General features: G+C 42.1%; 2 protein-coding genes and 1 pseudogene across 3 annotated transcripts; all 3 read right to left on the bottom strand.

Moving 5' to 3' along the window:
• Nucleotides 1-1,264: 1,264 nt before the first annotated feature.
• LOC102298726 (dnaJ homolog subfamily B member 6) lies at nt 1,265-10,934 on the bottom strand. Of its 2 annotated transcripts, XM_005948322.3 has the most exons (9): nt 9,884-10,934; nt 9,016-9,142; nt 7,502-7,608; nt 6,962-7,071; nt 6,707-6,772; nt 5,817-5,927; nt 5,534-5,677; nt 5,218-5,422; nt 1,265-2,996 (listed from the first exon to the last, which is right to left on the bottom strand). In XM_005948322.3, the coding sequence occupies exons 3-9, from the start codon at nt 7,564-7,566 to the stop codon at nt 2,891-2,893; spliced, it is 807 nt and encodes a 268-aa protein (XP_005948384.1). In that variant the 5' UTR covers nt 7,567-7,608; nt 9,016-9,142; nt 9,884-10,934; the 3' UTR covers nt 1,265-2,890. The 2 variants fall into 2 exon arrangements, with proteins under 2 accessions (XP_005948384.1, XP_005948383.1); XM_005948321.3 differs by lacking the exon at nt 9,016-9,142 and having other exon boundaries at nt 1,267-2,996.
• A 128-nt stretch (nt 10,935-11,062) lies between these two features.
• On the bottom strand, nt 11,063-22,529 carry exoc3 (exocyst complex component 3). Its single transcript, XM_005948327.3, has 16 exons — nt 22,363-22,529; nt 21,154-21,352; nt 20,686-20,905; nt 20,388-20,560; nt 19,505-19,717; nt 18,972-19,150; nt 18,495-18,611; nt 18,219-18,336; nt 17,821-17,946; nt 16,954-17,054; nt 15,959-16,069; nt 14,651-14,792; nt 13,845-13,967; nt 13,539-13,700; nt 13,009-13,130; nt 11,063-11,304 (listed from the first exon to the last, which is right to left on the bottom strand). Exons 2-16 carry the CDS (start codon nt 21,295-21,297, stop codon nt 11,100-11,102), a joined length of 2,256 nt encoding a protein of 751 aa, XP_005948389.1. The 5' UTR covers nt 21,298-21,352; nt 22,363-22,529; the 3' UTR covers nt 11,063-11,099.
• A 1,399-nt stretch (nt 22,530-23,928) lies between these two features.
• Nucleotides 23,929-24,047, bottom strand: LOC121812421 (annotated as a pseudogene).
• Between the last annotated feature and the right edge of the window lie 1,601 nt (nt 24,048-25,648).

Raw genomic sequence — 25,648 nt, 5'->3', positions numbered from 1 at the left:
GCGCCCTTACACAGTGGTGGCCTTTCCTTCAGTAACTCGGATTAACAGGTCATTCATGGCAAAAGACTGTGACATGTGATCACCACCAGTAGGATGATGTTGCAATACTCACACAGAACGCACTGAACATACTGAACATCACATTTGCAACAGAAAGGATGAAGCTCAGCAGACAGACATGAACTTCTTCCTTAAAAGATGTCGATGTGATTTCCTGAAGCTGGAGGATCACAAGGAGCTACCTAGTTAGCTCATTGCACTGGTGGTTGAACTGGTTGTGTGATGAAAGCGTAGCGAGTTTCTCTTTCACCTGAGAGCAGCTGGAAAGCAAACAATCTGTGGTTGAGCTCTGACACACTGCTGCCCTCTTCTCTGCAATCTACCCTTAAGCCAGTTAGTCCTAACAGTAAATAATGCAGAGCACGGCCAACGTGATGCAGCTGATATTGACAAACTCCTCGATACTAATCAGATCTCTGAACACAAAGACAAACACAAAGTTATGTACATTTTTGCTACAAATACATAAAAATAATATTTGGGGACAGGAAACAGGGAAGCACGGGGAAAAATTCAACACACTTGAACCACAAACTGTAAAGTATTCATTAAACTCAATGGATCCATCAGCCGCATGGAGGAACTGGACAATGTTGTCCATCATATACTGGAATGATGAACTGACGTGACCACAACAATCATAGGGCACCGTCTGAAAGAACGTCATCCACCTCTGGCAACAATAACAATATCATTCAGTGGAATTCTGTATATGATAAATGGGATCATTTAGATAAACAGACCATAACGTACTGGGCTTTGAAAAAGACACAGATCCAGAGAATAATTTCTTGTCTGACATCAGTGACAGTGTAGCTCAGGAGGTAGAGCAGCTCATCTACTGATCCGAGGGTTGGTGTTTCCAACTTTGCTCTCTTGGTCTGCATGCCAAATATCCTTGGGGAAGATACTAACCGTAAGTTGCTCTGCGATACATCCATCAGAGTATCAATGAATGTTAGTAAGCACTTAAAACCATAGAAGAAAGTGCTTGAGTGAATGTGGCATGTTGAATGAACAAGAGGCTGTGAGGTCAGTTCCTTGATCATTAATATGCAAATCCTGGACAGGGAGGAACGCTGGTTTGAGTGAGGAACCAAGGAGGCCAAGGAAAAGACCATCTCTGAAACGAGGAAGATGTACCTGAGGGTCCATCTGTCACCATCTTACAATGCTGTGATTGCAGCCATTCCCCAACTCTGTGTGAATGCTACTCACCGTCTTTGATCAGTGGTCATGACAATTTGCATATTAATGATCCAGGAGCTGACCTCACAGCCCCTTGTTGATTCAGTGGGCTGGACCAGTTGTGCAAATGTACTGTTATAAGGTTGGAAACCTGCAGTCAGCTGAGACCGAAGAAGCCACCTGGATGAGTGACGAAATGTTTCTCCCACTGAAGACGTCCAGGTGGACAAAATCGACCTCTTGGGATTTACTTACCTGGAGGATTGAGCATGCATAATGACAAACGCATTGAATGTTTTTCAGTGTCACACAGGATGTTCACGATGAAGAAGTCAGTTCTGGACAGCTGCTGATGTGCCAGTTAAAAGAAAAGCATATTCCCCTGAAGGTGCTGGTGCAAACAGATCACGTCAGCAGACAGGTATGCTTCTTTCGTTAGGGGACTAGAGTCATTTGGCACAACCAACATGTTTTTGATTTTTGTTCTAACATAAAATAAATAGTCAACTCTGAGGCAGCTCAGAGAGAATGTGGTAGGAATATACTAAAATACTTGATGTTTTCACTGTGGTCACTAATACCCCTTTAAGGTTTAAGACTAAATGTGTGGCCTGTTTTAGCTCCAAAGAGGAAGGAAACCACAAAGTTCAATGGGAAGATTCATTTTTCCTCGGTTCTCAGGCCGAAGATGTGATGTAATCCAGGCCTGTGTAACGACGAGTAAATCACTAAATCTGCAAGCAAGGAATTAAGCTACTGTAAAATATTTCATGGTGGTACAATCGTTATAATACTGCTGACCGATACACCTGAGAAACTATTCATTTCAACACAGACTGAATAAATAAAGAGACCAACGAGTTTTTAACCACGATGGACACTGAAACAGAAGCTGTTCATCTGAATCCCTGAAAACTTAAAGCCAGAGCCAGCGAATATTTCAACATCCTGAAAACAGGATGAAACTCAAGATTTATTGGTTTACAAAGTACACAAAATTCCTTCCATATTCATTTGTCATTTATGGAACGCCTTCCATCAAAAGCTTTGACATTAAGACTTGACATCAACAGGTATACATGCATCATTAAATAAACAGAAACACACAGGTATTAGAACATATAAAATTGCAAAACACATCCTACCAGCATTGTGTTTTTAATAAAAATAAATAAATTAAGAATCGGTTAGACACGCAATAAACGTGGGGTGCTGGGATAGAAACTTCTGACCCACGTTTCGAAATGAAAATCATTTTTTTTCCGATTCAGATGAAAGAGCAAAGTCACGCCTCGATGTGGATGACGCGAAGCTCAAAGTACTGAAATGGGGAAGAACATCAAAACAATACTGTGGTCCCAAACGTTAAAATAACACCACCCTGAGCAAAAATAAAGGACGGCTTCGATTCATAGACAACAACTAAATGCATAGAAAACCCTTGGAGTCAAAGTGTTGGTTAACAAATGAGAGTCAGCAGGGGAAGGACATGAATGGAACAGCACAACGTAAGTAACCAACTAATGAAACACAGCTATTGTTACATTGTTTTGTTGCTTTGTTTATTCCACTGTGAGCTCAAGTTTTATTGGGATCTCGGTACTGAGGTAACACGTCTCCAGTGGAGGATGTTTGCGTGTCTTCACTTGTGTTCCAGTCGCAGCAGCTGCTCTTTGCCATTAATGGTTAATGAGCGTAGCCGGCCGTCCTCTTCCACCTCAACTCTCTCCTGACCGTTCTCTACAATTCTGCAGAAACAGAGAGCATTACACCATCTTAATCGTGAAAATCCGTTTACACGTAAATGGGAGCAGCATTCGTACCGCTCGTCTGCTGGTGCAGTGTTTAGTCTGCTGAGATGATGATTAGGCAGGTGTAAACATGAGTCTAACTAAGCCTCACCTCCTACTTCCTTCCTACTCTCCTTAACTTCTGCCTACACTTCAAAAAAAAGAGCTGTTAAGATAAGATAAGATAGAACTTTATTAATCCCTCGGGTGGGTTCCTCTGGGAAATTCGATTTCCAAAAAAGCACAGCAACCGACCAGAAGTTACAGAGTATTAAATTTTATATATAATATATATATTTATAAATAATATAATTATATATATTATATATATACACACACACACATACAATATAAATACAGAGACAAATATAAATAAATATACGAAGGGATAAATAGAAAAAAACACACACACACACACACACACACACACACACACATATAAATACAGAGACAATATAAATAAAATATACGAAGGGGATAAATAGAATAAATAGGAATAAAAAATAAAAATACAAGTGTTTTTTTGCACACTGGGTTTTTTGGAAACTTCCCTCCAAATTAAATGGCAAAAGTGTGTTTGGCTCTTTCTTCTTGATGCTGTTGTACTGAACAAAGCGCTGAAAATTACACCGGAAACACCTCTGGCTGCTTCTATACACCGATTCAAGCAACGGATCTTTTCCACTCCGAGGTCGCAATTTGACAAATGTTTCATGGTAAATGGTTCTTATAGAGCGCTTTTCTGCTCATCTGAGCACTCAAAGCGCTTTGCACAACTTGTGCATTCACTTCATAGCTAACATTCACACACATTCATTTGGGGTTAGTATCTTGCCCAAGGATATTTGGCATGTAGACTGCCAGGAATCGAACCACCAAGCTTCCGATCAGTGGATGACCGGCTCTACCGCCTGCTACAGCCACCCCATGTTCATGTTGGTTCAGTTTGAAATGATTTGATGTGTCGTTTGCAGGCAGAAGTTGGAATTGATTTAAACCAATAAAAAAAGAAACTGTGTGAATGTGAGCACCTGTATGGAAAGTGTAACCTGCACACAGGAACACCGTGAAGAGTTAAAGGCACAAATGTACAGGACTGATCCAAGTCTCGATTTTAAATTCACAGTAAGACTGTCCAAAAACATTCATCATCGATCATCTATCAGACCACGTTTAGATCACTTTATAAACATCAGGGATTCAAAATGCAATAAGCCACGTCTGATTAAACTGTGACTCTGTGGAAAGGTAAGAAACAAAAAATGTTAAATAATGGTAAGTAATAAGGCGACCTTAAACTGGCAGAAAGCATGAAGCATTTATTCATATCACCTCCGATCATCTGGCTTTTGCGATGCAAACATCCGTACACGGTGCTGATAGCAGTCAGGAAAAACCTGTGGCAGAAAGCTTAGACCTTTTCTGATTGATACGATTTCCACAGCAGTTCACAACCATCAGTGACAAACGTGCCACTCAAGGGGTCCAGAACAGAACTCAGAAAACATAGAGCCAGTTATGTTGTTGGACATCCACACAACAGGTTACATGCACTGGAAACACTGGAAATCTTCTGGGTTACAGAACGTGAACGGTTTGTTTACATCAAAGTGACTATAAGTATAAAGATTGTGGGCTTCTTCCCGCTCACAGACCAGGAACACATGGACATTACAAAGATGGCTGCCCTGTGATGAGACTATTACTACAAGATCGCCGCTGTACTAAACCTCAACCAACGTCTGCAAAGCTGATACCAGGAAACCTTCAGCCTAATCTGACTGATCTCAGCTGTGATTAAAAAGCATTCAGTTTTCATACATCCAGCTGAGGACATTCCTAAAATTCCTCAGAATTCCTCTGAGAATCGGTGTCGGCCAGCTGCTCTCGCTTCATTTTTAACCTGTGAAAAGCTGCTCAAACAGCTGCTTCCCTGACAAGTGATGCATTGAAAGGCCTCACTGTGTTGCTACACCAGGACGCGATGATTTGTGTTCATCTCTCATTAAAGTTCGCACGACTGTTTGGTTTAGAATTGGGCGACACGGAAGCTGAGCTCACTGATGACACCACAGGACGGAATAAAGATTTGTGCACGATAACTGAGAACACGTTAACCGTACGATGCACATCACTGCTATGTGAAGATTTTGTCACATGCTATCTGGCAGGTCAGTACCTTTTAGTAGTGATCTTCCTGCCGTTGACGGTCTTGGTGGAGGTAGACACAGATCGAAAGTTGCCCATGCTTCCTCCACCTCCTCCTCCAAAAGAGGTTGATGAGAAAGAGGTGAAGCCGCCTCCTCCCATACTGCCCATTGTTGTCATGTGACCCATGTGACCGATATGACCCACGGCGCTCATGGAGCCAAAAGAACCAAAGGCTAAAAGCAAGAAGTTGATCTGTTTAATTCATTTAAGCAAAAGATCAACGTTGCCAACAGTTTTGAAGCCACTCTGCAGCAGCGGGAGCTTTACGCTGGCTAACAGCTTACCTGGGTCAAAAGGGGAGAAGCCGGCACCGAAGGCTGGGAAACCAAAGCCCCCCAAAAAAGGGCCACCTGTCCGGCTACGACTTGCCCGGCTTTGGTGCCGCCGGCCACTACCAAAAAACGAGTCATCACTAAATGGATCTGCACCTGAGAGGAGAAAGAGTCAGAGCGCAAGAATAACTGAGAAACACAGCAGGAGGCCCAAAGTCTTCAAACATGCAGCTCAAAGCTGGACGCAGTCACAGACTCAGTGATGCAGCTTTGTTCAGCTGAACGGAGGTCTTACCAAAAAAGTCTGCAAACGGGTCTCTGGCACCAAAGAATTCCCTGAAAACATCTTCTGGGTTACGGAACGTGAAAGGTTCATGGAAATGCTCTCCATTGTGGAAGTGCGCCCCTGAAACATCAAGTCAGTCAAAAGTGATGTTAAAAGTGTACATCCGGCCGGAGCCGGAAAATAATTCCAATTCCTTGGAATGGTTAAATCTGCCCGCCTAACGATGCCGCTTATCAGGTCTCGCACTCTCACTATGATCAGCTGATTTCGTGTGTCGCTGGAGGGAAATAGTGACGCAGTCTCCAGCGTGGACATTCATTTTTATTATACAAAAGGATGAGAGTGCATGAGTAGTGTACTGCATTACTTTTAAGAAAAGTGTGTGTAATATGTGCAATAATGACTGAGTGATGGGCCCAGCACTGATCACAACAAAGAGGGGAAGCACCTCCAACATGCACAAACATTTGAAACACAGCATGCAATTATTCTGTGGAAGGGAATTGATAACGGGAACTGGAAGTTCCATCCCCCTGTGCACGATTTGACAATCTCCATGGAAAATGTTAAAGTGAACGCGATCACATCGTAAAGGGGGCAGGATAGCTCAGTAGGTAGAGTGGTGGCCCCATGATCGGAAGGTCGGGGGTTCGATTCCCCTGAACAGCTACCCTGAGGTACCCCTGAGCAAGGTACCGTCCCTACACACTGCTCCCCGGGCGCCCAGTGGCTGCCCACTGCTTCACTGAGTGAATGGGTTAAATGCAGAGAGGGATTTTCCCCACGGGGACCAATAAAGTACACTTTCTTTCTTTCTAAAAATGCTGTAAATGTGATCTCGTGCCAGTGTTCAAACCAAGCAAACAAAGTTCCAGGTGCATTTAAAAAGAGATGCTTACCTCTTCCACCGTTGCTCCCTGTCAGCCCCTCTTTGCCATAACGATCATATATACTCCTCTTGTTTGCTAAAACAGGAAAGTGACAAGTTTCAAAAGCTGAAAACAAACTGTGGGAAAACAGTAATATGTCTGTTTTCTTTGCAAGCTCCTTCGAAAACAGTAATAAATACAATACAGAAATACAAGGATCACCGAAGAGACAGAGTCGTGTGTTTTCACTGAAAACACACCGTCACACACAGATGTGATACAAACCATCAGACAGGACTTCATAAGCCTCCGACAACTCCTTGAACTTCTTCTCAGCCTCCTCTTTGTTCTCTGGGTTTTTATCTGGGTGCCACCTCAGGGCCAGCTTTCTGTACCTGCACACCAGAAGTAAAAGGTGCTGTTGCAGTGAAAACAATGAAAGCGTGGCTTTTACCATCAATGAAAAAGTACAGATGTAAAAGAGCAAAACATGAGCACTTCTGATCTGAATTTTCTGACCAGGTTTCAAAGTGAAATGTGCCGCCATGTGCCAGCTGAAGCCTCGAAGCACGCTGCACAGCGCTATGTTACGCGTCACGTTATTCATGTACATGTCAGAGGGGAAACTATTACTCTTCTCACAAAGGATAGTTCATTCAGCTCCCAGGTGGTGCAGATGTGACGCAGCTCTGCAGCATTGACCTGTTAGCTTGAACTCCTTCAGCAGTTTGTTAATAAAGAACCAGACACAGCCTGAGAAAACTGCAGGCGATGGCATCTCTGTGCAGGTTCTCAGCTAGGACCACATTTAAAACTTCAACTCACGCTTTCTTTATGTCATCTGCAGACGCATCCTTCCGTACTCCTAAAACCTGGTAGTACTCCACCATGATGAGTGGATGACTGGAGAAACTTCAGAGAGCCTGGTGAACCTGAAACAGTGAAGACAGCCACTGCTTATTAGCTTGATCGACTTAGCAGTGAGAAAGTCTGCAGAAATATTGAATTCATGCCTCTCTGGAAGACTTTGGATTTGAGGAAGTCTTTTTGTGGGATCGCAGTCAAACAATCAATTTGTTAAGAAATGTTCCAGACTGAGCCGAGTGCCTCAGGTGTGTTTGCGTGGCAGCTGTAATAAGATTAGATCAGATTCTCTTAACAACAGATACGAAACTACACTGGCTCCTTCATTACCTTATTCAGCAAAGAGGCCCTTCCAACGTGAAGCGCGTGTTGCATTAGTTTCTAGAGAAACCGAATGCTTTAATAAAAGTCAAGATGAATCAGGTTTCAGAAGTATAAACAGCTGGGTGCTGAAAGGAATTCTGTGAAACTCCACACAGAAATGGTGGTGTTGGTTCCCAGGATGTTCCTGCTGTGAGGTGCACCACCATGCTGCCTCATAGGATTTAATTACTTCCAGGGTGGAGTACTGTAATTCCTTATTATCTGAAAAGTCTTCAGCTGATCCAAAAAGCTGTACTAAGAGTACTGACCGGGACTAGAAAGGGAGAGCATCCTTCTCATACTGGCTTCCTGTTAAATTCAGTGCTGAATTTAAAATCCTGATCCTCACATACAAGGTCTTGAATAATCAGAGCGGATCTCAACCTGAAAACCTGACAGTACCGTATGAGCCTGATAGAGCCCTTTGCTCTCAGGCTGCAGGCTCACTCGTGGTTTCCAGGATGGCAACTACGTCCTTTGTGTGACTGTTGGGTCTTTACCCACAACACGAAGCTGTTGTTGTGATTTGGTGTTTTAGAAATAAAACAGAATTGAAAACTTTTTTAAAATGAACATTTATGCATTTCTCTGGCACAGGGCGTTTCCAGGGGTAATGGGTGGGACTGTGTGATATGGTGTTTTTATGCTCACTGTACACAGAGCGTGACGTGACATCACCTGGTGCTTCGACCTCATGACTTTTGCCACTGCAGCCGGGTTGAAGATACGATCGTGTTGGTTTTTATTACCATTTTAATGATATTCCAGCTCAGGAGTTAAAGGGGAACAGTTTAAAAAGTTTGCAAAGTCCTTGCTTCCAGTTGCGACTTCTTCTCTTCCAATATCAGCACTCATGTGGTGGTATTATCTGAGGCGTCCTGCGCCTTAACCACGGGCAGCGATAGAGCAGTACAGAGGCTATACTGACGCCCTTAGCCCGATCCCTGCTCTGGTACAAAAGGATTAAAAATAAAAATGACATTATCAACAAGAACCTTTGTGGTAACTTTTAAGGTCCCACCTGGTGAGAATTTAGTTAAAATAACAGGTTAAAACTGGCCCAGTAAGTGGAACTCTTCCTTTAGAGAGGCAGCGAGGATCACAAAGCAAACCTGAGCGAATGCTGTTGATGGGACACTCGCTGCTCTACCACTCAATCAGATGCTGTGTGGAAAAGGGCTCCCCCCTGGTTCAGTGTAGGCAGGTTATGAGGTCTTCTGATCATTTTGAGTTATAATTCTGTGGATCAGTCATAATGTTGTACTTTATAGTTAGTTTTCATTTGGACTTTTTAATCCAGTTTAATTTGGAGAGTGGGCTTGCTCGCTTCAGTTTTAGTGGTTGTAAACGTTTCGTTTCAGTTACTTTAGTTTAATTTCAACCTTAGTATTCGTCTTTTTATATGAGCGTTATTAAAGTATGGAGGGCATATGCCATGATTCAGAAAAATCGGTGCAGATATTACAACAAGAACAGAACTTTTTGAAAGCAGCGCCACTCTTCAAATTAAAAATAACTGAAAGACTTTGACTCTTCCGAGCTCCACCTTTCAGTATTCTGAACATAAAGATGTAGTTCAGCCCTGTGAGCCCCTCCTGTGCACAGACGTGTGGCCTGAACATGAAGACCAACAGCTGTGTCTCGACTTTTATCTGCCAGCTACATAAATAGTCTGAAAACAGGCAGACTGAGAAGATTTAAACGTAAAATGGAAGAATGCCTTTCAGTTACCATCTGAACCGGACGAAAACTCACTGAGCTTCACTTCTCTGAACCCAGAGTAGCTGCTGCTACCCGGCTAACAAGGGCTGAAAGAGCCGCTAATGGTAACAGCGAGAAGACTAAACATAAGTATATTCAACAGAAAGCGATCTCGCTGAAACACTACTCGTACCAGTAGCTGCTTGGCGAACCTAAAGTAAGCTAGCTCTGGCCGGCAGTAAACAAAAGTCGCCATATCGTGAAGGCTATCAGTCTTACCCAGCGGAGGATCAGCAGCCTGCACTCTCAGTCGGTTTGTCGAGCAGACACACGGTCTGATAATTGGGACGTGACAGAAACTAAAGAGGTTTATTCATCTTCAGCAATCTGCACATTCTCAGATTTAACACAACGTCCTGTTTCTTTCTTCTTCCCCGCCTCGCGTCTTCTTTAGCTACGACGCTTAACAACAAGCTTAGCGTCTCTATACCGCCGCCCACCGGACACAGGCTGCATAGCTGCTGACCACTCGCTGAAGTGTCCAGGACGACTTGGACAATCATTAAACATTTCCAAACAGACGTATGGGAATTCGTCTGTCGTATACTTTTACCCACTGTCAGTATTCACAGCATGTTCCGTGTCTAACACCAGCACTGTACAGAACCTGGATACAGAAACTTCTTGAACACGCATGCCACAAAGACATGCATGCCAGCTTCATTGGCTGTAGGTGTGCACAGTTGTCTCTCAGCAACAGATTGGTGACCTGTCCGTGGTCACCAATCTGTCCAATAAAGGTTCAATGTTTGAACCTTTATTGTTTTATGTAAAGCACTTTGGTATGCCCAAGGCTTTTAAATGTGCTCTATAAATAAAGATTGTTGTTGTTGTTGTTGAACCCCACCTCTTGTCCCACAACATCTAGGATGGGGTCCGGCCGAAATATGACAGTGAATGAATTACACTAGGAGAGCATCAGCTGATTCTCTGGAACCTTTGTCTGGTTGGTTCTAGCTTCTGGTGGTTACCAGAACTTTTTGATCCAGGTGTTTTTCATGTGAACTTTCTATGAAATATATTAAAAAACAAACACTTGAATACCACGGCCTCTTGAGTTATTTTTCTCTTAAGGTATCCTGCTTTTGTTCCATTTCTTTTCATGCTCAGTCCATACAGGTAATTTGAAGTATCGGCTATTAAAAATGAAACTAAGTTAACTGAATGCTGTACACAAGTCAGGGGACAGCTAAGGTACAGAAACATGACTGACAAGAAACAGAGTAACACAGGGAAGTTCAGTAAAAGGACAGGACAAAGTCTTGTGATGCAGTCCATTTATACAATACAAATTGTATTTGTTTAAGCAGGCATGTGATCAGGAAAGAAGGAACAAAATGAGTGAATACAGAAAACAGGCTGCAAGAACCAGTGAAAAACAAAGTATCCTTTGTTATGCTAGTGTGACCGAAGGAGCTGGACATGGAAATAGGCTTTATTTTAGCAGCTTTGAGGTTGCCATGGAGGTCATTGTAGTCATGGTCGTCATGGCAATGGTGGGCACAGCGACGTCTTTAAAAATGGACTGTGTGACACCAGAATGTGACACTTTATTCTCGCTGAGTGTTCCGATGATCATCTGCCGCATCTCCCTGCTGGCATCACCACGCACAGCAAGCAGCGCCTGGATGTGCTCCTCCCTACAGAGAGCCGGAGGGACAAACAACCTCAGCCACGTATAGGCAAACTCATTATAGACACATGCTGTATTCCGCGTGGTGTTGATGGCCTTGGTAGCACTGTCACGGCTCACTCGGTGATCAGGCACACTTCAACATTAGTTGAGGCACTCTCTTTTTAAACTAAGTCTGAAATGCTTTTTTCTCATGGCACGGTCATGCTTAACAGAAAGAACACCAACACGATTCAGCGTGCACGCCCTCATCAAGATGTGTAAACAGATTGCATGAAAAACTCTCGTTTCTAACGCTGCGACGTCAGGAGCAAATTCCCACCTGGAGTCAGAGTGGAATATTAATCAGTTCATGTTTTAACTTTGTATGTCTTCCTTCCAAAGAGCACTTTAACCAGAAGCATTTCAAAGTGGACATGAAGCACTACATGTACAAAGGCGAACTTACACCATGGAGCTCCGCTCTCAAAGGCTGACACAGATGTGATTCTGTCTGTGAAGCTGGGTTTAAGAAACAAATGCTTAAAGTTGGTTTTAAACCTGGTGATGTAACCTTGTGTACTGACAGAAGATGGCGCCAAAGACTCAGAAATGTAAGCACTTCTTAAATCCAGCTACACAGACACCGTTACAGCTCTGTCAGGTTTGGAGAGCAGGGCTCAGTAAATGAGCTTTATACACTTAGTGCTTAATGTGCACTTAAAGCTCCAAATCAGTAAACACAGCATTGGGAACAATAAAACTGATAACTATACCTGCACACGAGAGGCAAACACTTGAATATTTAATCCACTATAAGTTTGTTAGAAGCTGCTTGATTTCTTTGCCCTGGTTCCCAGCACCAGTTCTGGATCTCCATTGTGGTTCCCTATAACTGCCACGGAGTCTTTCTTTTAAGTCTGCTTCCTGCAGCCCGCGTCTGGGTCATCACTCGTGGTGGTCTAATGGCTGCACTGTCGCAGCAAAAGTGTCTTGAACCCTGGCTGGGGCCTTTCTATGTTCTCCCTGTGAGCGTGTGGTTTCCTCTGACTACATCCTCCCACAGTCTAAAGGCATGCATGGATGTGAGGTAGATATATAGAATAAAGTGTTGGTTAAGCTTAAAAACGAATAAATACTATATGAATGTGAGTATGTTGCATTACTCCTACACTAAACACACACCTAACAATAAGTACTTTGATTTTTAGGAATGAATTTGATGACACATTCAATACTTCCAGATAAATCCAGCGTTACATCTCTATCAGTCTCAGAGCAGGAAGTACTCTCTGTGCAAACTGTCCTCTTTCATTTTACTAGCAGACTTCACAGCTTTTTTTTTTTTTAACTGTTAATTATTGTCAGCCACTCCTTGGCCACGAATGTCATGTGACACTGTGCAGCTACAGTAGAAATGTATTGTGGTGGGTAAAAACCTTATTTTAAGGAAAAGCAACCTAAAGTCTTTTATTCAAACTCAGATCTGACTGGTGACACTATTTGTGTAGGTTTTTTCAGGGTAACTACTGCAATTAAAGCTTATGCTATTTCCTCAAATGACCATGAAAGCAGCAACGTGAGAGAAAAAAATGTTTAGTGTAAATGTGCCATATAAAAAACGATCCCATCATTTCAGTTCTTGTATATGTCTAAAGTACCATGCTGAAAATATGGGAATGATGCTGGCAACAGCTGGAATGCTAGCCAGCGTTAGCATGTGTCTGTGTACCTGATATCAGGATATTTAGACACCAGCGTGGAGACCTCCAGGAACAACAATGTGGGGTCAGTCAGCTTGAACACTTCTGCAATAGCAGTGATGGCACCACAAAGCCAGTCCGTGTCCTCACCCTACATGGTTAAAAAACAAAAGAGAACTAAGAATATTTTCATGTGCTGCTGTGTGAGGACCGTGTGCATCATCTGCTTGGCTGTTAAACTCTTCACAGTACATTAATTAGAGTTAGGGTAGAAAATCCACACGAAAACAAAACTTGAAAGAGTCAAGTCTGAGCTCATTTAGGTCAATATAAAAATGAATGAGGTATTATGTTAAATTAATATACATTTGAAATATATCTTAGGAAGTCAGACATTATTGTAGTTCATTTTTTTGATTAATCTGAAACATTGTAGTCACTCGAGATCCTGGATTTTTGATTTTCATGAGCTACAAGCCGTAATTATCAAAATGAGAGAAGAAGCACACACTGTCCACATATTTCCATAACAAAGAGCACTGCACACATGTGAACTTACCGCAGCCAACTTTCTAAAGAGGAACTTGAACTGATCAGCTTCCTTCATCATCCTTTCAGCTCCCTCCTTTCTCTCGTCAGGGTTTTTAAAAGTGATCCTCTTTTGCATCACTGCTTTAATGTACTCGACTACCACCCTGCGCAGGGCCTCACTCGTCATCTCCTGCACACAGCACACAGAGCAGGTCAGTCCTCAGAGTAGAGTTACACTACAGCTGTGGAAGCTACGCAAACAGCTCAGACCTACATGCTGAAAACATCGTTATTCAATTTCACTGGACTCTACGGCTGTTTGCAAAACTTCTACCTGATTGAAAGGTTTCTTAATCTTGTTGAAGTCATTGAAATAGTCCTCCACCGTCACACAGATGGTATCCACAGCATGAGAGCCTGTCAGCCACTTCCTGGTCAGCAGTTCGTTCAAGTGACTCTGGAAAATGCAATGAGAGAATAATTTGTAATCAGTATATAAACATCAGAGGAAATTCTTATCATTCATTCGTAATGCTAAAATAAATCCTCAGTTTAAGAGGTTTCACAAGTTCCTGTGAAACAGCTGCACCAGCTGTTTCACAGGAACTCAACTGCACCCTCGACTCACTTTCAGCTGATAAATCTGTAAAGTTTTTGTGTTGTTATTGTTACAATGTGTGAGCAAGGAGAGCAGGCTGCTCATTTACTCGCTCAAAGACCCTCGAAGCAACAACACCTAATATACAGCAGATTCATTTGTCTCTTATTGATCAACAGGAAATATATAATGGATTTAAATGTCATTATAAACACCTATATTCCTTTGAAGTGGACACCAAAATAGTAGCTAAATGCTTCGCTGCAAGACTAGAGAAAGTACTTCCTCTGAAAGCCGTGGACTGAACGTGACAGGCGTGTTTTCTGGACCACCCAAACAGTCAAACACTACTTTCAGGCTCCGTGCATTCAATGAACACGACTGGCATCCTTTTATAATATATTTAATAAAAATCTGATTACAATATCAGACCGGAGTTTTTTTTTGTTTTGTTTTATAGAAAATGAAACTAGAAATACAACAAACAAGATATAAACATGTCGTAAGTATAGTATTATTAAAAATATACTTTGTTTTTTTACCTCAAGATCAAGGAAAACTTCATCTAATAGGAACTGACAACCCTCCTTTGCCACCTCATTGAGCGTCCTCTCTATGGCAGCATCACTGTCAGTGGGCTCTGATGACTGAGAGTACTTCCTCTTCAGGCTGTTGATGGACTCCCTGAGTGACAGATGGGACTGTTTACAAATGAATCTTCATAACACGACTGAGCCATAAATCAGTTTCACTGACAGACAGCATCAGCGGTGAGCCGCTTTCACCAGCCTGTGTTTACAGAACACATCACACCCTAGTGGCTTATATTAATATTATATTAATATTATATTAATATTATATTAATATTGGCATATTTTTGCATGTTTTCTCACCATAACTTCCAGAACACCACTTCTGAATTTGTGATGCAAAAAAAACAGCATGCAAAGTTTTGAAAATGAATTAAAACATAATAAATAATACAAGGACATATAACCTTATAACTGTTTAAGCAGTACAGTCATTGCTAAATGTAATACCAGTAAAGCATGAATTTGGGTAAAACCTGTGCAACAATAAAAAACATGATGCAACATCTTCCAGCTGACTGCAGTTCATAAAGAGTGACGGAGGACTCTACGAAGGACTGAGTAGCACACATTGCTGACAGTGGCTTATACTGAACATTTCACAGCATCAACCAATAAGCAGAGGCCTTTGTTATGAAAAAGGGACAATCCTGTGAAATTCTTATAATGACTGTCCCATTACTTTTATTTTGAAAATCAACACACATACCTGTAGTGAATAAAAGAACTTCCTGTATAACACTAAGGGCTTATATTTTGAAAATCCAAAAGTGTCTGAAGCACATTTTCCTTCTATTAGGAAACTGAGGGCTTTTATTTTGAAAACTTGACACACTTTGTCCCTTCTGTTAGCCGCTGCTGTCTCTTGTGCACCAGGATGTGTGTAACAAACAGGAGCAGCTGATGAAAGTGATTTGCCTTCATCAAGATCTCAGCACATCACAGCTTTGCACAGCTGTATGTCTGAGCTTGAGCTCAGTGTCGCTGAGCTCTTACTGTATCAGGCACAGGTAAAAACAGAAATCTTCAACAATCTTTGCCAGCACACTGCCAGCCAGTGTGATTTGAACTTGTCTGAGATCATTCGTAGATGCACCTGTGGTGTCACAATCTTAGGTGTTCATGCCAAGCGCCTGCCCGCCCAGCGAGCTGATGACAATACCCCATCAGTCTGTTATGGCTGATGGGGTGAATTAGAGTAATCCACCTCTTATTTGGATAATATGTTAACACTAGTTCATGAATGAAATTACAACTCACTTAAATGTCTGGCAGTTGTTAATGATGGCTATCATATACTGTACATAGCACTGAGGCAGCTGCCTGTCTCTCAGGTGCTCTTCTTTGTAGCTCACCGCCTCCTCCCTGTACCTGCAAACAAAACACACATAGTTACTGGTAAAGATGTTCCCGTAGTTTGTTCTCTTACTTGCTCTCTAAATGGATGCAATTACTATTGATTATTAGCTACTTTTAATTTGGAGAACCGGGGACTTTTATGAACCACGTTGAGGGTGTTCATTTTGGGCCCGATGTTGCAAGATGCACTTGTAGCACACTTCCCAATGAAGTGAGAACAGAAACAATTAGAACCGGATTCACATCACAACAGGTTTATTCATCACAATGATCCAGATTCTCTCAAATGTTTAACAGCTTCTATTCAATGATTAATGACGAAGCCTCATCACGCTGGTTTTAACTGCTCCACAGTTGTTCAGAGAACTGTGTGAATTGTTTCAATCTCACAATAAGTCAACACTAGGAAATGCAGACTAATAATTCTCGCACACATTTTAAACATTGGTTATGTTGTGTGAAACTGTGGTGTGAGGGTGCGCAAAAAGACAGCAGATGGAATAAGAGTACTAAAGGGCCATTAGTATAGTGCTGTGCAGCGTCAGTTCATTAAAGTTGCTGGTGAATGATTTTACCTGCAGCACCAGAATGGAAATAAAGGTATTTGTCAGTGTAACTACATGCAGTGAGTTGTCCCTTAGTGTACACCTCAGTGGAACTATTAAGTCCTCGTGAAAAAAGTGGTGCACACAAGGAAATAGCTGTAGGAAAATACAAGTTTGTTTGCACAGGGTTTGCATATGTCTGAGCATGAAAATCAAGGCCTGCAACTCACTACTCCAGGAGGAGCTTATCATAAAGCTGTGGTTTAAATGACACCTTCATAAAATTCAAACTCACTGACATTTTTCTTGAACTGTTACAAGAAAAGTAAAAAAAGCGTATGACAGAAATACCTGAGGAGGAAAGTGTTCATTTGTTTCAGGCAAAGCTTCAGAACCTTTTCTTTGAAATCTCCATCAATCTGTGCAGCAACTTGTAGGTTCTGCTCAAACATCTGAGGAGTCGAGACAGAATCAGAGGAGCACTTTCAAGAAGCAAGTACAACGTAGCAGACATCACACAGTACACTGAATGTCACAGCAAATCCTTCAAACTGCAGTCAGTGAGGGACAGCTTCAGTCTAACACTGTGCCTGAAAAGTCTCCATGACCTGATCAGTGTGACCCCGATACTTCCCCCACCACGCTTTAGATCTCATTTTTTCTTCATCAAGTGCAGTGAAAATAAACTGCTTTTAACAATGAGCAGTGTTGGAGAGTAACTAGCTAAACATAACCAAGTTTAATTACAGTCGTATAAAACTATCTCCTCCTTTCTGTGCTCTGCCTCTTCTCTGCCAACCAAAGTGCATTACTGCAGCAGTGACCCAGGCTGAGGCAGGTGAGCATGCCAGTGAAGAAGCAGAGACAAATGTTTACAGGAATAACAATGGTGCAATATCAAAAGACACCAACCGAACAGAACGTGTGGAACCTGTAAAGGATCCTCTGCTACTGTTGAAACATTTTTACAAATAATCAAGTGTAGTGCGTTTCTAGTAGTTAAACTAATTAAAATAGTTACTTGGCTTGTTACATTTTAAAGAGGTAGCTAGTAATGCTATTGAAAAAACAGGCGTGGTCTGTAATATGAGTGTTGACGCCAAGTTAAAAAAACAGTGTGGACATCATCTGGCTGAGAACATTCACACGAGGCGTGTTATCAACACGGCTGAAATCTTACAGCTCTGTACGGGCTCACTCCTCACAGCTGCGCGTTACCTGAAAGACGATGGCCGGCAGTGTGGTCTGATAGTATCCGTCTTGATCAGCCTCAGGCTCTGTGTCCTTTTGCCAGTCTTTCTTATCCGTTTCCAGGGCCTTGCGCAGCCAGCCTGTTATATTAGACTAAAGACATGAACGTCAAACAGAAACAGGAATTGACTTGATTTCTGTTGTTTGTCATTTTTAATGAGATGCTGACATTACAAGTTACAGATATGAGGACATGAGGAGTTGGTTTCTTTTGCAGTTGGATGTTCAAGGAGCCGGTCTACTGTAGTGCAGCACTCACAGTTTTTAATTACATGAGAACTTAAACTGCACAATATACTGTATAAATAATTACAGGCACAATAACTTGAATGAGACAATCCAGAGAGCTCCTGGTAGCAACTTACTGTAAAGGTCTTCACATATTTGCTGAGCAGGTCGTCCACCACCTCTCGCGGCAGCAAAGGCTCCAGCTGGTGGATGTCACACTCTGAACAGAGCTCTGGATGGCCCATCATCTCCACGCTGGGACAAACACACACACTCGTTCTATAACAGTACATCTGTCACACCTGCAGATTCCTCATGAGTTTTGCTCAGCAGTAGTAAGATGCCCCAGGGTTAGGTCAGTTTACATACATGCTTCCAAGCAAAGACTCGCAAAGCGTGCTTTGTGTGTGTACCTCTTATATGTGTTGAGGACCCACGTCAGAAGAGACACAATCTCATTAGCCTCCAAGTCCTCAGAGGCCAGTTCTTTGACACGCGTGGACACAGCATTATGGTAAAGACGGAAAAACCTGAAACACGCATACATGGTGCACATGTGGGTGAGCACGTCTGTGAATACGACACACAAAAGCATATATGTAGAATATATCGTTGACTCGTGTTTATTTAAAAAGGACAATGCATACGAATGAACACGAGCACTTAAATATACCAGATTTAGCCAGACTCATTTTCACATGCAGTCCAGGCGGGGGGCTACTAAATGTACAAAGCCCTTTACCTCACTATGGAAACAGTTTGATAGATCTGCAGATCTTCAGCTTTTTAGTGATGTACAAATAAGCTGAGGATTGTTGGGACTGAAAGACATTTATAAACATTTAGCATAAATGCGACTTCACACTCTTACAAGAAATGATATCGCTGACCTGTTGAATGTGTTGTAGTGTGGAGGGAAACACTGCACCATGAGATTTTTGACAACAATCAGATCATCCAGAACATATTTCCTGGTTATTTCTAGAAGACGAACCAGCCACATTTTATCAGCCTCTCTTGTGACTGCTTGTGTGCCCTCAATGCGGGTGCTGACTGTACCCTCCAACACCTGCAACAGAATCCACCAAAGGCTTCATAAATGCTCACTGGCTTTGTGGCTGCGTCAACCATGACTGCAAACACAGGTTTAAATGAGTCAAAGGGGTCTCCATAAGTGGATGGAGATCACTGTAGACATACACCACATGGTCAGAAATACAAAGACTGAAATATTTTATGAAGAAAATGAAAATAAAAGCAAAGGCAAATTAAATGTAAACAAGTTTTGGATAAGTACTCACAAACACAATGACTGATACGATTTAAGAAGACTTGGCAGGTACTTAAAAAGATGTGGAGAGTTTTCAGACCCTTTGAAATTGTTTTTTCTCTCAGTATTTACAAAGTATTATCCTGTTCTGACCTCAAACATCTTGTCCTTCCACTTTTTGGGCCGCCCAGGCGGGATGAACCCAGTCTGCTTTTTTCGGTCAACCATACGCCGATCAATCTTCTCCTCCCGCTCAATGATACGAACTACTGACACCAGCATGGTGGGGTCACGACGAACTGTTACCATGGACCGCTGCAGTACCATCCATAATTGTTTAGCCAGCTCGTCTGACAGTCCCTGAACCTGGAAGAGAACAGAGAGAGCGAAAGCTTTTTGAGCGGCTTCTCTACAACTACCTGTGTTGAACCAGGCCATATTTTTAATCACAGGATTTTTTTGTCTGGTTAAATAAAGGTTAAAAAAAGAAAAGAAGGAACACAAGTTTAAGGCATTGGTGTCCCTTCATGAAGCCAGTCAAACCATTTTTACTCATAAACTGTATTTTTTTAAACACTTTTACTATCTGAGATTTTTAATTCACTTTTTTCAGACGTAGCTCTTTTATGCCTTTTCAATGCTTTCAACATTCAGAGTTTTCAAATGACAAAAGCACCTGCACTGTGTGTGAATGACACTGACTTGTCCAATCAAATTCTTAAACAAGGCAGGTACTGCCAGTTGACCGGGGCGCACGAACTTGTACCCAAGAGGACAATTCCAAGTGACAACTGGAACTCGGCTTTGCATGTATTCCACATGCATATTATTTGCATGAACTTTAAGCACACTGTGATGGAGTTTGACCACCAAATGTATTCTAGCAGGCACCTGCGCGCAACCACACAGGTAGTCTGAGCAAACTTATTTGTAACGTTTGTTGTATTTTGTGATGGATTTTGTTCCAAGCTATATTTTTAGGGGCAAGGCTGCCACTGGTCCAACTCTCTGCGTCGACTTTGCTATGTTCGCTTACATCTTCAAAGTAGATGGAAATGAGATGCATGTCACTGGTGTTCCTACTGTCCATACGGTACTGCTCATACATGAGGTCATCACGTGAACACTCCAGCTCCATCAGCTTCCTGTGGGCCTGCAGCAGCTCTGCCTGCTCTATCAGCTGCTGTGTCTCTCCCACTATCTCTGGCACTAGACACAAAGCAAAGGAAAAAGACACCCATGCCAGTAAAAACCAAGAGCAGATAAGGTTTCTATAGTAACAGAATATTGTTGGCATCTTTTAGATTGAAGTTTTTAGGTTCAGCTAAACTTACCAGAGAAGATATTTTTTAGGTTTTCCACAGCAGCAGCCAGCTGGCTGTGCTGAACTACAGCATCCTTGACATCTTTTAGGTTTTCAATGGTGTTAATGCTCTGCCTCCAGTCTTTACTGACATCAGCCAATGAACTCTGGATATCTTTGACATCTAGCAGAGCACTGTGCAGCTGGGTCAGTCCAGTCCGAACACCATCCAACTGGGACTGAATGGCTGCCTGAAGAACATCAAGGACCACCAGGAAACAGATTCATGTTCAGCATCATTGTTGAATTACTGTGACTTAATAACCTTGTGCTATATACAAATGCTTTGCTTTCTTGTTTAACGTGTATCCATCTACTGTGTAGATTACTAATGAATACATTCGCTATAAAAAAAGCATACCTTTATCTTAGCTGTTATTGAATTAAATAGTAGACATTGCTAAGATAACAACAACAGTACACACAGAGGAAACATCACCTTGAGCCGCGCTTCCACTGACGCCTTTTTACGGGCTTCTCTTCTTCTGTATTGCTCCACTTTATCCAGCTGATCTGACCTCTGCAGCATCCCTGCCACACGCTGCACTGCAGTGGCAACTGCCTCCCTGCTTGTTTCCTCCATAGTCCTGCTCAGCAAATAAGGTGTCAGGTGTGTCCAAAGGTTTCCACACGAGGACCTGCTTAAAGAGAGAAATATCGAAAGGGCTAATCTTTATGTAGCAATGCTTTGCTTTACAAACTTTAACACTCATGACTGGTTTAGATACCTTGATTATTGTGGACATTAAACACTACGTGTATAAAGGCTAATTTACACCATAAAGCATCTAAAACCTGGCAGGAATTTTCACACTGTCTGGATTTAAGAAGTAAGTGTTTTGAACATGTTTAGCACCACCATGTGCCAGTAATTCAACCTAATTCAATCTGATCTACAGATGCTCTTATCACTGTAATAACATTTTGAACGCTGTAGGCCATAACAAGATCATCTGTATCCTTCTCCAACTCTGTTTCTGTGCTGTGATGAGCTCTGAAACTTGACTGAAACGCTTCAAATAAGCGATTCCTCTGCAGATGATCAGTTAGCTGTTTAGCAACTACTTTTTCAAGAATTTGCGATAAAAGGAAGGTAGTTAGCCACTGGTTTTGGGTATGCTGCGGGTCTAAGATGGTATTCCACTTGTGAAGACACATACAGATTTCAAGGTCCTGTTTATAAAACCAACAATGCTGTGCAATTATTGAAGGTAATGTCTAATCCTGACACATCACATGCACGTGAATGTCACGTCCATTATTTTCTTCCGGTTATCCCATCCGGACGAAGGGGCGCTGGAGCTGTCACAGAGCAAGAAGCGGACTAAACTCTGCTCTGTCGCAGGGATAGAAAGCCGTTTCCAAATGACAGTACTTCATTGGCAGACACTGTTAAATGGCTTCTGTGGTCCTAATGCCGCAGCCTAACGTTAATGCAACACAACAAAAGCTAGTGTTGTTTTTGCACTGACAGCTATAACACCGCATCCGAACACAGTCGTGACTGGATCAAGTATACAATTCAACTAACGGTGAAATGAAAACAGATGATCCAACGTAGTAAATGGATGCTAAGCTAACAACAGGCGAAAACGTCCCAGTGTCAGCGACAATACAACAAGCTAGTTCTTCAGACCCGGACACTTACCTCACTTAAGGCAAAACCAGAGGGGAGACAAAAACCATATCTACCAGTATTAAATATATTATTATTTCAACTAACACAGCCTTTGTTGTCGTTGTTCAACTTCCTGCTCCCAGCAGCGCAGGAGACGCCTGCTGCTCCTTCTTCTTGGCTGTTGACAAACAACGAATTGGTGAAATACCGCCACCAACTGGTATGGAGTGTGGATCCACATGTCACACAAATGCGTTTGTCCAAGATAATTAAATACGGCCTGATAACTTTTGCTTCCTGATTTATTTCTAAGTCAATCAATTAAATCTAGTTTAAGATCAAATCCATTTAGGCTTTCAATCAGTTTTCTTGCTTCTTCCTCATACAGTGTAATATAACATTCTCTATTGTCTCATCAATGCTCATTTTTCATTGCAATGTTTCCCTAAAACGAATAGTTTAGCCCAGTGTGCCGAAATCTTTTTTTCCTCCTCCTTCCTGTCCTTTCTTTCTCCCGTTGTTTTTGTCATCTCTCCTTCGTTTTGTGTTTGTGTTATATTTTATTTTTATTGTACTAAAGCTGAACAAAAACAGTTTTTGGTTGCACATTTTTTTAATGTGTAATCCAATCCAAGTAGAGCACGATTTAAATACACAACTTCGGCGTGCTGTGCAAAGCACCCCCAAAGATTTCTTACTTTTTTGACAATATTTGCTGTTTGTGTGACACACTACTAAAAATATAAAGAGCATTCAGTACTGTACTTGGCTGAGATGTAATATTTTAACAACAAAAAAAAAGGAGCCACATTCAGGTAAAAGTGTAAAATCAAATGATCTGTAAATCAAGAATAATGTTGGATCAGTGTTTCAATATTTATATCCTTTATTAGATGTTCGTGTGGTTTGGTTATTTGCCTTTTGGTTGAAAGTACACTGAGAGGACTTTGTGTTAGTGATCTTAATAGAATTTTTTTCATATTAATGTAATTTTTCATCTAATTGAATAAATTCTATTTGTGTATGATTGTCAGTCCAAAGAGGGAGAGAGGAAAGAGGGGAACGTAAGGAGAAAGTACAAGGTGAGGAAGAAGCAAACAGACAGGGAGCAGTGGCAGGCACAACAGAAACTGTTAAACCAACAAAGAGAAAAAAACTGATTTTACTCACAATCTGGAAGTTGTGTCCTCCCTATATTAAAGCTGCTGTACAGAATCTGCAAAACAAACTGGATTGAAACATTTTGACCCTCTTTAACAACATTCCAACATAACATTATAATGGATTGGGGAGATTAAAATTAATGATATATTTTTATGTGGTTCAGCCACAACTCTACTAAAACCTCAGCCAGCAATAGGTCGGCCAACCTTTGGACCATCCAGTTGTCTGTATGACTGCTGCAGTACATATATCACATTTGCACACTATCAGAAAGAGCCAAACAGCCCTGGTGGAGTGAGGAGCTGTAAAGAGAAGCAGAGTGCTCTGTTTATATTCTACAAATGTTTTAAGCTTGCCCTCATTAATGGGCAGCTGCTTTGGGTCTTTCAACACCCTCCTTCTCTGGATCAAAAGCAGTTCAATGACATGAAAAGCTAACAGCACCTGGTATTCCCAGGCAGTCTCTCATCCAAGTACTAACCAAGCCCATCCATGATTAGCTTCCGAGATCAGACGAGATCAGGCGTGCTCAGGGTGGTATGGCCGTAAGCTGCAGGCTCCAGCACAAAGTGTCAATTTATGGAATCAAGTGGTGAGTTGGGCAGTACTTGAAGTTACGAACACAACCCTCCAATTTAACTACAGTCTTAACGGTAACTGCATGCTTGCCTAATACCCTAACTCGAGGACTCAATTTAGCATTTAACCAGCAGCACAGGCCCTGGTGTGGGGTAGATGGCCTCAACCAGCAGCAGAGGACCTGGTGAGGTGTATATGGTCTAAGCCAGAAGTAAAGGCCCTGGTGTGGTGTAGTTGATCTTAGCCTGCAGCACAGGCCCTGGTGTGGTGGAGGTGACCTCAGCCAGAAGCGCAAGCCCTGGTGTGTTGTAGATGGTCTCAGCTTGCAGCACAGGACCTGGTGAGGTGGAGGTGGCCTCAGCCGGAAGCACCGGTCCTCAGGCAGAAGCACATGCCCTGGTGTAATTTAGATGACCTATGTTAGCAGCACAGGCGGGTGGTGCGGATGGCCTCACCCGGCAGCTGAAGACATTGCTGAAAACAGCCAAAAAGGATGTCGATTAAGTGCCCTCATTAATGGGCAGCTGCTTTGGGTCTTTCAACACCCTCCTTCTCTGGATCAAAAGCAGTTCAATGACATGAAAAGCTTACAGCACCTGGTATTCCCAGGAACTCTCCCATCCAAGTACTAACCAAGGCCAACCCTGCTTAGCTTCCGAGACCAGCCGTGTTCAGGGTGGAATGGCCGTATGCTGCAGGCCTCAGCACAAAGTGTAAATTTATGGAATTAAGTGGTGAGTTGGGCAGAACTTGAAGTTCCAAACACAACCAATTTAACTACAGTGTTAAAGTTAACCGCATGGTAACCAGAGATGGGCAGTAACGCGTTAATCCGATTACTTTTTTCAAGTAACGAGTAAAGTAAGGGATTACTATTGCAAAAACGGTAATTAGATTACCGTTACTTTCCCGTAGGAACGCTGCGTTACTGCGTTACTAAAACCGTGATTTTTTTGCGAGAATGTCTCACGACAGTGACGTAAGCGAGTGCGCCGTTAGTGACAACAGCTGTGTGCAGATCAACAATGGATCATATATCGAGTGGAGAGAGAGTATGAGCGTGCAGCGTTTAAAGCGTGGAAGTACTGACCTTACTTTGAGTTTGATTCCATAAAAAGTGACAAAAACATTAGTGTCCTTGTGCGTGGGAAGAAAACTTCTTTTTACAGCGAAAAAACCCCTAAACTTCCAACAAGCACCGAGTGGCTACGACGTAATGGGAAACTCACAGAGAAACTCGCGGATTCTTCCACTGACCGCGGCACACCTGCACCAGGGTAAACCTCCGCCTACCCCACTCCTGCTTTACAGGTGAAAATAGAGCAACAGGACCGCTGAGTCTTTGACTTTATTTATTTTCTGCTGTGTTTTACTTGCATCTATTTGAAAGAGCTGAGTGTAAACACAAAAAATATTTTATTTTATGTGCTGGAATGTGCAGAAAATAGGTTTAAATGTTAAACAAATTTCTTCCAGTCAGAGAATGTTGCATGATAATTAAATGTTTGCTTGATGCATAAAGTTAAAAGATTAAAACTAATAAAACAAGTTTTAAAAAGAGACTTTTCCATTT

Source organism: Haplochromis burtoni, unplaced genomic scaffold, assembly GCF_018398535.1.
Source record: "Haplochromis burtoni strain Fernald_Lab_line unplaced genomic scaffold, NCSU_Asbu1 Contig_586, whole genome shotgun sequence".
In the NCBI taxonomy this organism is placed as follows: Eukaryota; Metazoa; Chordata; class Actinopteri; order Cichliformes; family Cichlidae; genus Haplochromis; species Haplochromis burtoni.
This window is presented reverse-complemented; position numbering and strand designations above follow the sequence as displayed.

Excerpts from the sequence above, each read along its gene's own strand:
- LOC102298726 (XM_005948322.3), bottom strand. The coding sequence starts at position 7,566 with ATGGTGGAGTACTACCAGGTTTTAGGAGTACGGAAGGATGCGTCTGCA. Across the intron at positions 5,928-6,706 it reads AGGGAGCAACGGTGGAAGAG|GGGCGCACTTCCACAATGGA; the intron begins GTAAGCATCTCT and ends TTGATGTTTCAG. Across the intron at positions 5,423-5,533 it reads CTTCTCCCCTTTTGACCCAG|CCTTTGGTTCTTTTGGCTCC; the intron begins GTAAGCTGTTAG and ends TCTTGCTTTTAG.
- exoc3 (XM_005948327.3), bottom strand. The coding sequence starts at position 21,297 with ATGGAGGAAACAAGCAGGGAGGCAGTTGCCACTGCAGTGCAGCGTGTG. Across the intron at positions 19,718-20,387 it reads TTTCCATCTACTTTGAAGAT|GTTCAGGGACTGTCAGACGA; the intron begins GTAAGCGAACAT and ends GTTCTCTTCCAG. Across the intron at positions 13,701-13,844 it reads TTAAGAAACCTTTCAATCAG|GAGATGACGAGTGAGGCCCT; the intron begins GTAGAAGTTTTG and ends TGCTGTGTGCAG.